This window comes from Lasiodiplodia theobromae (assembly GCF_012971845.1).
Source record: "Lasiodiplodia theobromae strain AM2As chromosome Unknown scaffold_53, whole genome shotgun sequence".
In the NCBI taxonomy this organism is placed as follows: domain Eukaryota; kingdom Fungi; phylum Ascomycota; class Dothideomycetes; order Botryosphaeriales; family Botryosphaeriaceae; genus Lasiodiplodia; species Lasiodiplodia theobromae.
The window spans coordinates 213,099-228,016 of NW_023336534.1; the positions used below are offsets into that span (position 1 = coordinate 213,099).

General features: G+C 56.6%; 5 protein-coding genes across 5 annotated transcripts; 3 read left to right on the forward strand and 2 right to left on the reverse strand.

Moving 5' to 3' along the window:
• Window positions 1–762: 762 nt before the first annotated feature.
• On the reverse strand, window positions 763–2,417 carry LTHEOB_11833 (Glycosyltransferase family 34; the record flags this gene model as incomplete). Its single annotated transcript, XM_035508633.1, has 3 exons — window positions 763–1,555; window positions 1,624–1,906; window positions 1,961–2,417. 3 exons carry the CDS (start codon window positions 2,415–2,417, stop codon window positions 763–765), a joined length of 1,533 nt encoding a protein of 510 aa, XP_035365666.1.
• A 2,086-nt stretch (window positions 2,418–4,503) lies between these two features.
• LTHEOB_11834 (uncharacterized protein) lies at window positions 4,504–8,481 on the forward strand (the record flags this gene model as incomplete). Its single annotated transcript, XM_035508634.1, has 1 exon — window positions 4,504–8,481. One exon carries the CDS (start codon window positions 4,504–4,506, stop codon window positions 8,479–8,481), a length of 3,978 nt encoding a protein of 1,325 aa, XP_035365667.1.
• A 208-nt stretch (window positions 8,482–8,689) lies between these two features.
• LTHEOB_11835 (Mannose-6-phosphate receptor binding protein) lies at window positions 8,690–10,889 on the forward strand (the record flags this gene model as incomplete). Its single annotated transcript, XM_035508635.1, has 4 exons — window positions 8,690–8,727; window positions 8,831–8,966; window positions 9,082–9,915; window positions 9,975–10,889. 4 exons carry the CDS (start codon window positions 8,690–8,692, stop codon window positions 10,887–10,889), a joined length of 1,923 nt encoding a protein of 640 aa, XP_035365668.1.
• Window positions 10,890–12,066: 1,177 nt separating this feature from the next.
• On the forward strand, window positions 12,067–12,651 carry LTHEOB_11836 (uncharacterized protein; the record flags this gene model as incomplete). Its single annotated transcript, XM_035508636.1, has 1 exon — window positions 12,067–12,651. One exon carries the CDS (start codon window positions 12,067–12,069, stop codon window positions 12,649–12,651), a length of 585 nt encoding a protein of 194 aa, XP_035365669.1.
• A 264-nt stretch (window positions 12,652–12,915) lies between these two features.
• On the reverse strand, window positions 12,916–14,230 carry LTHEOB_11837 (L-allo-threonine aldolase protein; the record flags this gene model as incomplete). The annotated part of the gene is made up of 2 exons (XM_035508637.1): window positions 12,916–13,962; window positions 14,105–14,230. The coding sequence occupies 2 exons, from the start codon at window positions 14,228–14,230 to the stop codon at window positions 12,916–12,918; spliced, it is 1,173 nt and encodes a 390-aa protein (XP_035365670.1).
• Between the last annotated feature and the right edge of the window lie 688 nt (window positions 14,231–14,918).

Sequence of the window (14,918 nt, forward strand, 5' to 3'; positions counted from 1 at the left end):
AATCACTTTTTAGTATGACCAAAAGAAAAGAGGACTTTCCGCATATTTCGGAAGTCCCACTGCTTTGTGACAAATGTTGATGTAGTCCATCTTCTATATTCCTCGGTGATCGCGTTCTTCATCGTCGCTTTCATACAGAGTTGTTGTTTGCCGTAGGCCAGTTACATGCCATCCTCTCACCCTTACTTCCACCTAATCTTGTTCCCGGATATCTTCCTCCTGTAACGAATCCAATCCTCACCCAAAGCCTGATGCTCTTGCATACAATGGAAAGAGCAGTCGAATGAAAAGCAGGCAGCAAGGTATCTCGTGATGTCAAAGAAGAAAAGAAGCGAAATCAAGAAAATTAGGAAATCAAAAAGGAAAAGAAAAAAAAAGGTAGTACAAAGGTAAGGGCCAGGACAGGATCCCAGGGGTTTGTGAGAACTGTATCGCCCTCAGTACGTCCCAGCTGATTCCTGATATACTCCATGGCATGAGAAGAGAAGGGAAGTACGTCCAATTCTTGGCATGAACGACGTGTCGTCCAGCAAAGAATTTGCGATCGTGTAAAAGCGCGAATAAGCAAAACGATGCGTGGCTGGAGTAAAATGACTAAAGAACCCAACGTGAGCAGTATGCAAGATGAAGGGAGCAAAATCGCTAAGAAACCAAAAAAAAAAAACACCAAGGGGCAGAAAAGGTGTCCAATGAGAGAAGAAAAAGGGGGCCTCATCCAACATGACCCCAAGGAAGGAAACCCAAGACAATGCGCCAAGCCATCTACGCCTGCTCATTCTTCTCATTTCGGTCATCTTGTTTCTGCTGCTGCTGCTGCTGCTGCTGCTGCTGCTGCTGCTGCTTCGCTCTTTCCGCCTCTTCTTCTTCTTGTTGCTGCAGCACCATCTGATCCGCCGGATCGGTGTCTTTACCACGGCGGAATCGGCCAACCTCTCCTGTCATCCAAGCCTTGACGCCATCCCACCAACCGGCATTGAGACGCTTGCTCAGTTCGCGGTAAGAGTACATTTCTGCCCAGCAGTCGCGGCCCCACTCGCAACCAGCCATGTTGACGAGAAAGTCCCGATCTTGCTCGCTATAATGGATGCGAGGGTCGATGCCGTTATCGGAGCAAGCGCCTGGTGGAAAGGCGTTGACCTTGCGCTGGTGAATGAAAGCCATATTGGACCGCACCCACGGCTGATTCTCGTACAGATATTCCAGCGCATCCTGCTCTTTATGCTCCCACTGCATATGTTTTTGTTCGTAGTGTACCGGGTCCCACCAAAGATCCATGAGTCGATCAGTCCATGCGCTACGGCGGACGAAGAAGGAGCCGAGGTTGAAGCCACCGCAATCCTGCGGCACAAGAAGGTTGATGGATTCAGGTTTACCGTCACCCTCGGCGGAGAGCGAGAGAGGGTCGAGCCACTCCTGTGTCAACGGGTGTGAAATGTTAAGAGGATTGTATTCGTTGATGTCGCGGTAGGTGCTTGCTTGCAGATCGGCGAAGATGTGCTGTTGCAGCGAATACGAGGGCTCCATGATGAAGGTGTTGAGATCGAGCCACCAGAACCTGTAATATACAGTCAGCACATAAGAATTCTCCTCCGTCAACCAATTCTCCTCGGGTTAAGCTCTTACCATTCTGCCTTGGGATACTTTCGCATAGCGTTTCGGATGGTGTCAACCTTCTCCCAGCTTTCGCGCCATTCATGCGCATAACGCTTCTTGGTGCTCATATCGACGATCTCCAGCTCGTATCCCCACCTGCGCGCGTACCTCTTCTTATTCTTCACGCTGTCGCGTTCAATAGCCCATTCGCGCGGCCCTTTCCACTCCATGACACCACCGCCCACGTTCGCAGCCAGTATTATCACGTATTTGTTTCCTCCGCCGAGCGCATGGTTGTAGATCTTGTCGAAGGCTGTGGCTGAGTTAGAACCTGGTAGATTCGGTTGGAAGAGCTGAGAATACTTACGAGGCAAGTAGGTGAGCGCAAATAAGAGCACGACGATCAAAACCAAGGCGAAGCGAAACTTCATGAAGCGCAGCCGCCCAGCGATCCACGATGGAATGGCGCTCAATGTGCCTGTCCTCCGCGGCGCCCATTTGTTGCGCTCAAGCTTCTCCTTCTCGGCGTACGCGCCGCTGGGGGTATTCGCAAACGGAAGACCCTGTGATAACCTGCGCAGGTGGCTCGAGAAGAAGCCACCGCCGCGGGGATTGAAGCGCGAGTTGTAGCCGCGCACCTGGTCGCTCCGGGCTTGCGCCGACCCCCAGGTAACATTGTGGCTTCCGTTGGTTGTTGTGAAGCTGCCGCCGATGCGCGGACTGACGCTGCCGCTGCCGTGAGGACTGTAGGGCGAGGGCGCGGTCAGCCCTGGGCTCGCCCAGCCGCCGCCCGGCTGAGGCGACGGCGAGCGCGACAGCGACATGGAAGTCTGGGTGGTCGGCGTCGGCAGCAGGCCCTGCGAGCTTTCGACCGGGGTGCCGGGAATGGCGGGGAGCGGTTGGCCAAAGCCGGGGCGAGCGGGGAGTCCGGAGGTGGCGCCCTGTCGTGCGTCACGGTGCTGCTGGGTTGCGTCTATTTGCAGATTCGGAGGGCCAGCAGACGAGCGCCGTCGCCGGTGGCCGGACGGGATGGTGGTGGTGGAAGTTGGGGAAGCCAGATTGGCGACTGGTGCCGCACGCAGGCGGTTTTATTCCACAGATATAGGGCTAAATGTACGAAGGGAGGGTTCGCTCGGCGGCGGGGCTAGAATAAGGTCGGCGCGCTATCTGGCGGGCTCGAAAGATGGCTGAGGCAGAGGGGTGCAATTGGCCGGGCTTGATGGATGCGACCTGGGCTCGCGGTGGACAGATGTGCAATACGATTGCGGCTGTTGCTGTCGTGCGCGCAGTAGCTCAGGGTCGCAGTCGCAAGGACAGGGATGTTGGCGGAGGAGCGAGGCGGGCACGCGGGCTGCGAGGGCGCGATGTCAGATGCCAGGGCGGCGCAGGTCTCGCGGGAGCGGGCAGGTGCAGTGCAGTGGTTTTGGAGCAGCGCAGGACGATCTCTCGACGGGTTCGAGGCTTCGAGTCTAAAGGTAAACGGCCGTGGGCGGAGATTAGGAGCTGCTTGGCAGCTCCCCTCCAGCAACGGCGGAGCTCATTATTCTTCACGGCAGAATTGGATCGCCTGGCCGCATGCCTCGCCGCCCTCGTATCACCGCTCACCACCGCGCGATGGCACCTCGGCTGGGCTCGCGAAGCCCTTGCGTGATATCAGCAGTACGAGCAAAAATTGAAGACACGTCGCGCATGGCGGTCACGGTCAGCATCACGGGCGCGCTGCAGAGGGTTCGGCTCGCCGAAGATAAGGCGAGATGAAGCGGCACACCGCCCGCGCAGCTTCTCCTTTCGACGAGCAACCTCTTCTTTTCGCTTCTTTGGTCTACGCTGCCCCAAGCGGCAGCTGTCAGAGACGATCGCAACGATGCCTCGTGGTGACGGCCCGCAATCCTCGATCCTCCCCGCAAATCAGCGCCGACACGAGCGCACTGGAGCTCGTCTCGCGCGATCGACGGTAGACCATAGCGAGACTCTCTACTGGCGCTGACTGTGAACCCGCGACGCACGACGCTCCAGGACGCGCGACAGCTGGCGACGACGCATTTGCCAGCGCGACCACAATGAAGCCCGCGTTGGCGTGCTGCTGTCCGTTCAACGGCCGCATGCCTCGCGCAGGATGACGAGGCGGACGACGCGGACGGCGGAAGATGCCTCCCATGTGTATGAAGTTGGATCGCTCGCTGCTAATGATAGCAGGTTAGCGCCTGGTGAGGCTCTTGGGGCTGCATCGAGTGGCTCGTCGTGCACGGCGGGAGAGAGCGGCCTTTGCTGGCGCCTGGGGTGGGCTAGGCTGGAGTGGGTATGGTCGCTGCTTTGGACGGCCTGATCAACGCCGGCATTCTCGCCAGGGCGCTTCGAGAGCCAACCAAACTGCAAAACCACACCGAACCTCCCGCCAGACCTGCCCACCAAGCTCGCGAGATGATCATTCGTACCGCTCCACCAATAGCGCTCGCTGCTCGCGCTGTACAGTACCTGCTTTGCGGCGCCTGCAATCAGGATGTGCGCTTTTTCGAGCATTAGGCCGTTACACCAATGTACATTTACTTTTGTCCGCCCGACGGCTTCGAATCGCGTGCTTTTTCCGTTTCTTCTTCTTCGCTGCTTCCTCTGTTTCTATTCACTCTCAAAAGTTTTCTGTCTGTTTCTCGCGTTATTCACCGCGTACGCCGCGTTGCTGCCTTGCTATTGTCATCGCCCCTGCGTTTTAGACAACAATAGAAGCCTACAGTGTTTCGGGCTCACAAAAGCAACACATTTTCTGCGACCATGTTTTCGTTCGACCACTCATAATCCCGTTACCCTCCCTTGTCGCAGACTCGACGTTCTGTCTGACACCCGACTCAAACCCTCCTGACGAAGCCCCCAAGGCGGACGGTTGCGCACGACCTCGAATTATCGACAGCCAGTATGGCGACGCTCAATCCGGGAACAATTTACACAGGCCCGGACCTTGTCGAAGATTCCAAGATCCAAAGGGTGACGCGTTTCCCTGCTGCCGCGGACTTTCGATCGCCAGTACAGCCGCCAGCGGGTCTGGACAGTTGGCAAGTGCAATCCGGGAACTTTAGGGCCCCTCCCCCATACGAAACTCCTCAGACGGGCAACTTGATGGAGACTCAAGGCGTTGTGGGAGGCTACCAGCCTTCCCAGAACTGGGCATACGATGCCTCGCGGGTTGCTGCACAGAACGCCTTCGCCAAGCAGAAGAGGATGTCGTCGCATCTCAACAAGTCAAGATCCAAGAGAAGGAACAAGCCGTTTGGCCAAACGATGAGGCCAGCTATCGCTGTGGATACCAGCTACTCTCGTCATCGTGGGCCTGCGCCGCGTCAAGTTTTTCCCGCTGCTGTAGGAGGGCTATTCGCCACAGGGAAGCCTGGAATGGTGCCACCTGAAGAGGAGAAGGTCCCGAGCAAGTTCAAGTGGCTAGGACTGGCAAAGTCGGCTTCGATACGTAAGTTGAGATCCGACGACAGGAAAGAAAGCCTTGACAAGTTGGCTCCAACGTACGAATTGCAAGAGAAGGGGTCTTTCCCGGAGGACGACGGTTTCCGATTCAAGTCAAAAACGATGCGCAGAAATGCTCCAGAAGTCAAACCAGAGACAAAGCCGGTGATGGTTCCATTTGTTCCGGGACCTCCCCCTGATCCTCCAGTCGCTCAGATTTCAGTACCTGAGACACCGGAAAATATCCAACCGCCCCGCATGAGCCCGCTCGATGTGTCTCCATCCGATCGTCCCATCACCGTTGGTCTGACGGTATCACCGGAGCAGGTTTCTGACTACGATACTCCTCAGTCGGCACAGTCAGGCAACAATTTAGGAGTCCATCCCGCCAATCATCAAAGATCCAACAGCCCTGCTTCGGCTGAAACCCCGACTATCATCGTCACTCCTGCAAGGGAGAAGGCTGGCTGGCTATTCCCCATTGACAACAGGCCTCGTCCTGCATCAAGCGTCTACTCCCGGGCAACGAACGCATATACGATGTACAATCCCAGTCGAGAGTACATTCCTCCTGTTCCAGCAATCCCGGCGAACTTCGAAACCAGGAATGACAACAGCCCCGGAGGGATCAGCACCGCGAATGGGTTTGTGGTCTCTGAGAGTCCATCTCCATCTGAACCCGCTCCGCCCCAACCAGCCGCCTCTTCGAAGGCACAAGAAATCGCGAACACCAAGAAACCGCGAGTAACTTCTGACGCCACTCTTTTCGAAGAAGACCAGACGCCTCAATCAGCAGGGACTCTGAGAGGCCCTACGGGACTGTACATTGACACGAACATTCCGCCAACCCCGCATCGTTCTAAAGGATGGTGGAACATAATCACTACTCCATTCGAATTCACCCCTTCTCGGTTCCGGTTCGCACCTGGCACGCCCAGCGACGCGAGTACTCCAATGATCCCCATGATTCTATCGCGTTTCTCTCGTTCGCCAGATTTACATCGTAATTTTTCTGCGAGATCAAGGGCAGCTCAGACTCCACAGTCATCTACGACGGCATTTACTAGCCCGGCGACTTGGGAGCGTTCGTCGTCGGATGAGTCGCCAGTGAGGACGCACGATGACTTGGGAATTTCGACAATTCCATCACGCGAATCTCTAGATAGGTCTTATCAACCCGAGGGTGCCCAAAGCGCGATCAGCGCCAGCGACAGGGAAATCCCGGTCGCCCTCGGACCAGGATTTGAGGCTAAAGCGGATTCTCCCACCAACCCCGCGCCACCCAGCCACAATAACAGCAACAATGTCTTTCATCTTTCCAACCACTACCATTTCAACGGCGTACCTTTCTATCGGGACCGGGACTTTGTACGCAGCGACACCCTCCGTAGTACAGACACGACCCCTGTTGTCGCGGTAGCGTCGCTGGGCACCGTACTGTCAGCCCGTGCCGTGCACGAACCTCACGATCCGACCAGCACGCCTCGCAGCATGAACGCCTATGTTGAAGATGCACCAGCTGAGCCGCGGGCGGCTACAGCTGCAGCTACTCCTCGGCGGTCGACTTCGACCCGCCGGTCCTCTAGGCCGCATGACATCTCAATGCCTGCGCCTGCAGGTGCAATTCCTTCCAGTCGGCGTACTTCGGCAGATGTTCCTGTTTCGAGCCGGCGTACTTCATCAGAGATCCCCCAGTCAAATCAGCGGCCTGCAGCAGGATTTCTCTACTCCAATCATCGAGCCGCTGAGGCCCCCTATTCGAATCAGCGTGAACAGGCGCCTGTTCCTTACTCCAACCCACCTGCTCCGGCAGAGGCTCCCTACTTCCCGCCGCCGCCGACGCAGGTACACCACCACCACCATCACCAGCAAAATAACTACTTCACGCAGGATCCGCCCAGCTATGGAAGCCCGAACGAACCACTTGAAAGAGGTGGAACGCGGAGGCCGTTTCCTGGAAGCCCTCACTACACCGAGAAGGTGCAGAAGGCACCCAAAGCGCCCAAGGCACCGCGCAGGAAGGGTGCAGGCGGTTATTGGCATCTTTTCCCTAAGCGTAATCACGCCAAACAGGACCCCAATGACCCTGCCGCGAAGAAAAAGAAGAAGAGGAGATGCTGCTGCTGGTGCTGTTGCATCTTCTTCCTAATTCTCCTAATTATCATGGCCGCTCTCCTCGGAACCCTGCTACCTAGGAGACACAGTAGCGATGGTGGCACCAGTGGCACTTCTAGCACCGGTGGTTCTTCAACCTCGCCGGATGGTAGTCCCTCAGCAACCAATGTCCCTGACACTCCTTCAGTATGGCTGAACTTGACTGGATTCCCTCCCATCCCAACAGGCGTCGCAACAATTGCTCAGCCTGACAACAACTATGAGGAGAGCGGATGCGTGTCCCCGCAGACGATGTGGAGCTGTGCGGTGCCTAAAGAGCAGCAGCAGGAACTGGAACCGAACGAACCCAACCAGCCAAACTTCAAATTTCAAATCAAGTTTGTCAACGGCACCATCTCCAACACAACGGCTCTGCAGCCGACCAAGGTCAAGCGATCGATTCAGCAGAGGAGGTGGCTCAACTTTCTCCGGACTCGGGACGAGCCCACCCCTTCCCCTTCGGCTCCTAGCCGGGAAGATCAAGCGTTTCTTGGAAACACGACGGACGGGAATTCATCACCTTTTGCAGGTGAAGATACTCCGTTCTTCATTTCTTTCTTGAACGGCGAGCATGTCTCATCGAAGCGTTTGGCCAAGAGGCAGAGCTCGACTAATGGAACCATTGCGGATATCATTCCTGATCCCGACATTGCATCAGACGGTACTGCTGCGGCTGCGAACCTTTTGTTCTTCCCCGCGAACCAGCCTTTGAAGCTGTACAATCGTGGTACACCAACTGAGCACTACGGATTCTACAACTACTTCGACCGGTCGATCTTCCTCAAGAACAACATCGCCGTCAACAGCACCGACACGGGCGAGATTCAAGCGGACCGGGATGGAGGATCTACCAAGGACGCAGCAAAGGTGCGGTGCACGTGGAGGCAGACGCGGTACCTTGTTCAGATTTGGACGAACTCGGAAGACAGCAAGGCGCTTCTGCCCACTTCAACGAGCTCGGGCGCTTCATCGACCGCTTCTAGTGCCGTCAACTTCGACCGACCGGGATCCTTCCCGTATCCCGTTACCATCACGCTGGATAGACACGGCGGCAACATCACGGAGAAGATGATCTACTGCTACGGCATGGACGACGAGGGCCGTATCATCGACGATTCGGCCAAGCTGCAGCTGGAGAACCGCGACTTCAGCGGGACTTTGGTGAACCCTGCCTCGGGCCCCTTTGGTAACGTCAACGTCACGCTGGCCGAGGGTGGACCGGGTGGAATTGATGGTGGCACTGGCGGTTGTGGATGTAAATGGAGGAACTGGGAGAACGCCTAGAGCGTTGAACTTTGCACAACTGCTTTTTTTCTTGAATTTCTTTATCAATATTGGTTAATTGTTTTATTCCAAGTTGGATACCATGAGGGGACGAATGCAAACGAATTTGGATGATTGCCAGACTTGGCATTGTAATGTACCACGAAGATATGGATGCATGGCTCAGGGAAGCCGTAGAAAAATAGCATAGCGAAGATTCTCAACTATCATGATCAAATTCTCCAATGATTGCTTTGCAGAGGTGCAGTGAGTAGCTTGGATGCGGATTTCTTGGGCGGACGCGCGGGCGGAAGGCGGAAGCTAGAGGCGAGCTGTCCCTCCGCAAGACACCTCCGCCTCTCCTCCGCAGTACCACCACCGATGCGCCGCCTGTCTTCACCGCCGCGATGACCAGGCATTTTTGGGCCCTGCCCGCAATTGTCCAGCTCGCGCTGGCGAGCCAGGGTTCGTTCAGTGTACTGGACGACCTGCTCGCATTCCCGCAGGTGTGTTTTGGCTTCGTTCGCGTTGTTGCCGTGCGCAAGCTGGCATCAACCGCAACTTTCCCACCGCAGTTGCACACCACGACCGACCACTGACGCCGGGGTTTTTAATGAATAGTACCAAGTCGTATTCACCGACGCAGCCATATCCGAAGACCACGCCCGGTCACTACACGCCGCCTCGCCGTCCAAGCAGCAGCCCATCGCCGATGCCGCCGCGCAAGCCACCGTCGAGCTCTCTCACCACCGGCAAGAAGGCGACGACAACACCAACGGGGACAAGCTCTTCCGCGGTGACAATGCGCCGCCGCAGCCCAACCCTTTCGCGGCGAAAGACCCCAACAGCCACCTTGGTGGTGACAATGACGACGACGATGACGAGTTCGCCGCCGTGTACGAGCGCATGATGCTGAACTCGCAGCCGTACCTCTGCCGCATACCTCTCGTCGATACGAGCGCGACGAATAACGCCTCTTCGGCCAATGGCACGGCATCCGAAGCCGACGAGGAGAAAGAGCTGGCGCGGGCAAGCGACCGCGGTTGGGAGCTGCTGAAGGGCATGCAGGGCAATTGCATTTACTTCTTGAGCGGGTGGTGGAGCTACAGCTTTTGCTACAACGATAGCGTCAAGCAGTTCCACCAGCTGCCGCCTAGCCGCGGCGTGCCCATTTACCCGCCCGTCGAGGATGAGAGCGTGAGTAGCTTCATTCTCGGGACTTTCCCGAAGGAAAACGAGAATGGAAAGAAGGGCGAGGAGGGCGCGAAGGAGAGCGAAGGTGGTGCTAGTAGTGAGGATGTGGACGACGAGGGCATGCCGGTAGGAGGGAAGGAGAGGGAGGAGACGGGTGTGGCCAGGCTAGAGACGAAGGGCGAGACGAGGTACCTCGTGCAGAAGTTGACGGGTGGTACGACATGCGACCTGACGGGGAAGCAGCGGAAGATTGAGGTTCAGGTATGAAGCTTCATCCCAGACAAAAAGGTAAAGACTCTGAAAGCTAACGGTTGAAATAGTTCCACTGTCACCCCAATACTCCGGATCGCATCGGCATGATCAAGGAGGTTGCGACCTGTTCCTACCTCATGGTCATCTACACTCCGCGCCTGTGCAATGACGTCGCCTTCCTCCCACCGCAGGAGAACCGCGCACACCCCGTTTCTTGCGCACCCATCCTCTCATCCGGCGCCGCCGCTGTGCCATCCATCACCCCTCGCCGCAAGTCCAATCCCATGCACATCATCCCCACCGACGAAGCCTCGGCCGAAACCGACATCGACCTCCCCGACGCTCTCAAGTACGCAGATGCCGCCGCAGGGGGCGATCCCACCCAGCAACAACCGACGAGCAAGCCGCTGCCGACCATCGGCGGCATCGTTGTGGGCGCGCAGCAGCTCGTCGGCAAGCCCGGTTCCGTGATCGAGAAGTCAGTCGTGGTGGGCGGTGGCAAGGAGACGCTATTGGGCATCGTTGCCGAATCTCCGGGCGGGGGCCGCCCGCACAAGATGATGAGCACGGAGGAGCTGAAGGCGCTGAAGATCAACGATAAGGAGGAAGTAGAGAGACTGAGGAAACAACTTTCTAAGTTGGCCGGACGTAAGCCGTGGCGGTTGGAGCTGGTGGATACACCGCGCGGGAAGGAATTCAGGGGGATTATTGAGAATGATGAGGGTGAGGATAGGGAAGACAATGAGGGGAGGAAAGATGGTGGCGAGGAGGGGATGGATCAGCAGCAGGGAGCTGAGAATGGTGGTGGTGAGAATGGCGGTTATGATGAGGGCGAGTGGGAAGACATATGGGAGTGGCAGTGGTTGGATGATCCGGAGGGCCAGTGGGGTGATGATATGGGTGAGGACGGCGGCCGGTTCGAAGAGGATGAAGGAGCCGATCGTCAAGAAGGAAGCGAGGAGGTGTATCATGAAGAGTTGTAGTCTTAAGTCATTTCTAAGGGTGTAGTACTGCCGGTATTTGTCTGTACAGAGTGGCTTCAGCTGAGTTGTTCATGGCGTTCTTGAACTGGGGTCAATTCATTCTTCTGTTTCCTTGAGCGAGACTTGTTCTATGAGAGCTTTTACACAGTCACCTGGTGAATAAGAGATGTCTTTGAATGGGAAGATTCGTCTCCTTGAACGTAACTTATATCAGTGACTCAGCTAGACCCACTATACTAGGATAGAGAGCACTCGTTCAAGGAGCCAGTAGCTGGCTACTAACGGTGGATCTAAGAACGTGTAGTAAATCTCAAGAACAAGCTGAACAGTACGCTTAGAGACTTTCCCAGAAGTGTGGTCAATATTTCTACGACGACTTCGAAGAGCTAAACACAGTAAAACTAATTAAACCAGTTCCGCATTTCTGAAGATGGCGAGAGCCAATATCGTCAACCATATGATGTGTATTATACCCCCACTCTTCCTTCCTCATCATTTTAAAGATACTAAATTTACTCTGTTCTTATTTTCCTTTGAATCTTTCGTGCAGTCGGTCTAGCACCTTCGGCGTCAGCTTTTATCATAAAGTAGTACATAACGTGAAGTTGGACAAGAACTCTTTAGCTACACTAAGAGTATCGAGGCTTGATTGTCTCGCAATTTTCGCTTACCATTGCGGAATCCTTGATAAGCTCTCGCTTACTTTACAATGCCCTCGCGCTCACTATGAATCATAGTGAGGCGTTACTAGCGTCAGCCGAAAAGCGACCCAGTACTGTTAGGTAGCATCCTCAATTCTTCATGCAGCCTTAAGTACTGTATGTACGACCGACGTAGCATGTAACACAACTATATATAGCTGCAACAGCAACACAGGGCAAATCATCGAAACTTCCAACCTCGCACCAAGACTCTCCAAACTTGTTTTTTGTCTTCCATCCTACGTTCGAAGGAAACAAAGATTTTAAAGTAACGACTCTTCCCGCCGCCGTGGGACACCAATCGCAACGGGGGCAAAGAAAGACACATACAACACCCCCTCATTACCCGCCCAATTGCGAGACATCGACGCCCCCCAGCCCAACAACCACCTCCAAACTTAAATCCTCAACAAGGGGTGCCCCTCAGGAAAACCACGGTTTAAAAAAAAAAAAAGAGAGAGAGACAAGGGTCCACAATGCCAACCCCCACCACCAACCCCACCCCCACCGCTGCCCCCAACGGACCCTCCCCGCTCTACCACCGCCTCCGCACCCTCGCCCTCGCGCACGCGCTCCCGCAATCAACCGCGCACCTCCTCTCCCTGCGCCACCCGCGCGCGACGCACGCATGGGGCCACGCGCACCTGGTGCGGCACAACGCCGCCGGGTTAGCGCCCGTCATGGACAACGCGGGGTTGGCGGCGCACTGCGCGTCGACGGGGCGGTACATCACGAGCGCTGGCACCAAGGGCGCCGAGGTGCACGAGGTGACGGTCGACGAGTGGGCGCGGCGGGCGGTGGTGCGGATGAGCTATTATTTCCGGGCGAAGAGGGAAGGGGATGGGGATGAGAAGGGTGGGGAAGAGGTGGTGGAGAATGAGTTGATTTGGACGCTGAAGTTTACCGAGGAGGAGGGGGAGGGGGAGGAGGAGGTGTTGATTATGGAGAGTGTAGAGTTTATCGATGCGAGTGCGAGTGCGCGGTTGGGGACGCTGGTTAGGGCGGTGAATGGTGGGGTTGTGGGGGATGATGTGAGGGGTGGGATCACGTTGAAGGAGTAGTACCTGGCATAGAGGTGTGCGAAGCAAAGGGGGCGTGTAAGGTTTAAGGATACCAGAGGGTTGAGGATACCAATCACAGTGTTCATTCTTCTTTTTGACTTTCTGGGAAATGAAAAACAAGAAACGTGTAACGCTACAAAATCTACGAAAACAGGGCCTCCGTATCTTTCTATCCAAGAGTATAGAAGGCTTCTTCCTTTTTTTGTCTCTCGTGCACATTCAACTTACATTTTCAATCGGTGACACCACCAATGATCCATCCAATTATGCTGCAGCAGTGCCATTAGTTGCCGGGGCGGCGGCCTTCTTATTTCTCATAACCTCCTCCATGACCTCTTCCAGCCCCTGCATGGCCATTTCGGAAATTTGGTAATGCACGACGATCCTGGTGCCGAAAGTCTTGATGCCCTTCTCCGCCGCCAGCGTGACGATGTCCTCGGCCTTAACCCCACTCTTCTTGACGTCCAACCAGACCATGTTCGTCTCGGTCGGCACGCTCAGCACACCACCGAGCCCCTGCCACTTGTCAGCCAGCCGCCTCGCCTGCTCGTGCGTGCGCAGCAGACGGCCGCCGAGGAACTGTTCCTCGACGGCATTGCGAGCAGCGCTGCTCACGACACCGGCCATGCGGATGCCGCCGCCGATGCTCTTGCGGATCCAGCGGGCGCGGGTGACGAAGGCGTCGGTACCGACGATGATGGAGCCCATGGGGGCGCCGAGGCCCTTGCTGAAGCACAGCTGGATGCTGTCGACGCAGGCCGCGTACTCGCGCAGGGTGCCGTGGCCGGCCGCCACGGCTTCCCACAGGCGCGCGCCGTCGAGGTGGGTGATGATGCCGTGCTCGCGGGCCCAGGCGCCGATGCGCTGCATCTCGGCCAGCGGCATGACGTTGCCGCCGAGCGTGTTCTCCAGCTCGATCAGCTTCGTCGGGCAGCCGTGGATGTCGTCCGAGAGCACCGCGTGCGCCTGCACGTCCTCGAGCGTCAGGTAGCTGCCGTTTGCGGGGAAGACGCCCTCGAGCTGAGCGCCGCAGAGGGCGGCGACACCGCCGGCCTCGGCGCGCAGAATGTGCGCGCGGTGGTCGCAGAGCACCGAGTGAGGGGGTCCCTGCAGGTGGGTCCGAATGGCGACTTGGTTGCCCATGGTACCAGACATGACGAGAAGTGCGGCCGGCTTGCCGAGCATGTCGGCGATCCAGGCTTGCAGCGCGTTGGTTGTCGGGTCCTCGAGGAAGACATCATCGCCGAGGGTGGTCGAGGCGATGGCTGCGAGCATGCTGGCGGTAGGGGTGGTGATTGTGTCAGAACGGAACTGCACGTGCTTGTTAGTCTTCATAGTTCTTAACTTAATTTCGTGTTGTTGAAGAATCCGCTCTGGTTTCGGAAAAGATGGTGCTGGGCGTTCTTTGTTCTGTCTTTCTCTCTCTTCAAGAAAATGTGAGGGATCTGCGTACATCGGCTGAGGCAGGGCCGGGATGGGTCCAGTGGTTGATGCTCGGAGACTGCGAGGGCGAGACGCCGGCAGGCGTCGGGGAGGACGACGACGGCGCCGTCACAGGGTAGTAGTTGTGCGGCGACATTCTGTGGAAATGTGCGGTGTGCGGAAGTCTGGGAGATGCGCAACGATGTCGCGGAGAGAAGGAGGCGCGAGAAGCGGGGGAGATTGTTGAAATGGAAGCTGCGGGTGGTGCTGATATCGGACGAGCCGTAATTGGCGGTGTTGGTGGGACGGAAAAGAGCGTGGACGGAGACGGCGAGGGCGGGAACAAGAATGCGGGCGCCAGTTGCGTCAATGGCCGGCGGCCGGCCTTTATTAGCATTATGCTACGGGTGGTGGCTCGAGTTTCGATGACACAGAGGAGCGTGGACACAGGGCGATGGTTTCCGCGGTTGACTCACGCTTACACACGGTCAATTGAAGTCCCACTGCGGCATATCGATAGCCCACGGCTCGGAGAAGAGCGGCGTTCTGCACCCGCTTGTCGTCGGTCCGCGGCGGGAGAGCACTGGCCAAGCAATGCCACTAAAAAACCAACACTTTTCTCGTTCCTGGCGTGGCTGACGGCACGTGGGCGGCACACAAAGAAAGGCGCACAAGAGCCGAAACCCATGCATGCATCTTGCCGCGTGGTGGGCGGGTCGCATCTTGATGAAACGGAGCATTCTCGACGCATTGCAGCGTCACCTTAAGTCCGCGTCAGGATCACCCCAGCGACCAGTCATCCAGTCAGTGCGCTCTGCTGCCGGCTCTCTGAAGAGGAAACGGTC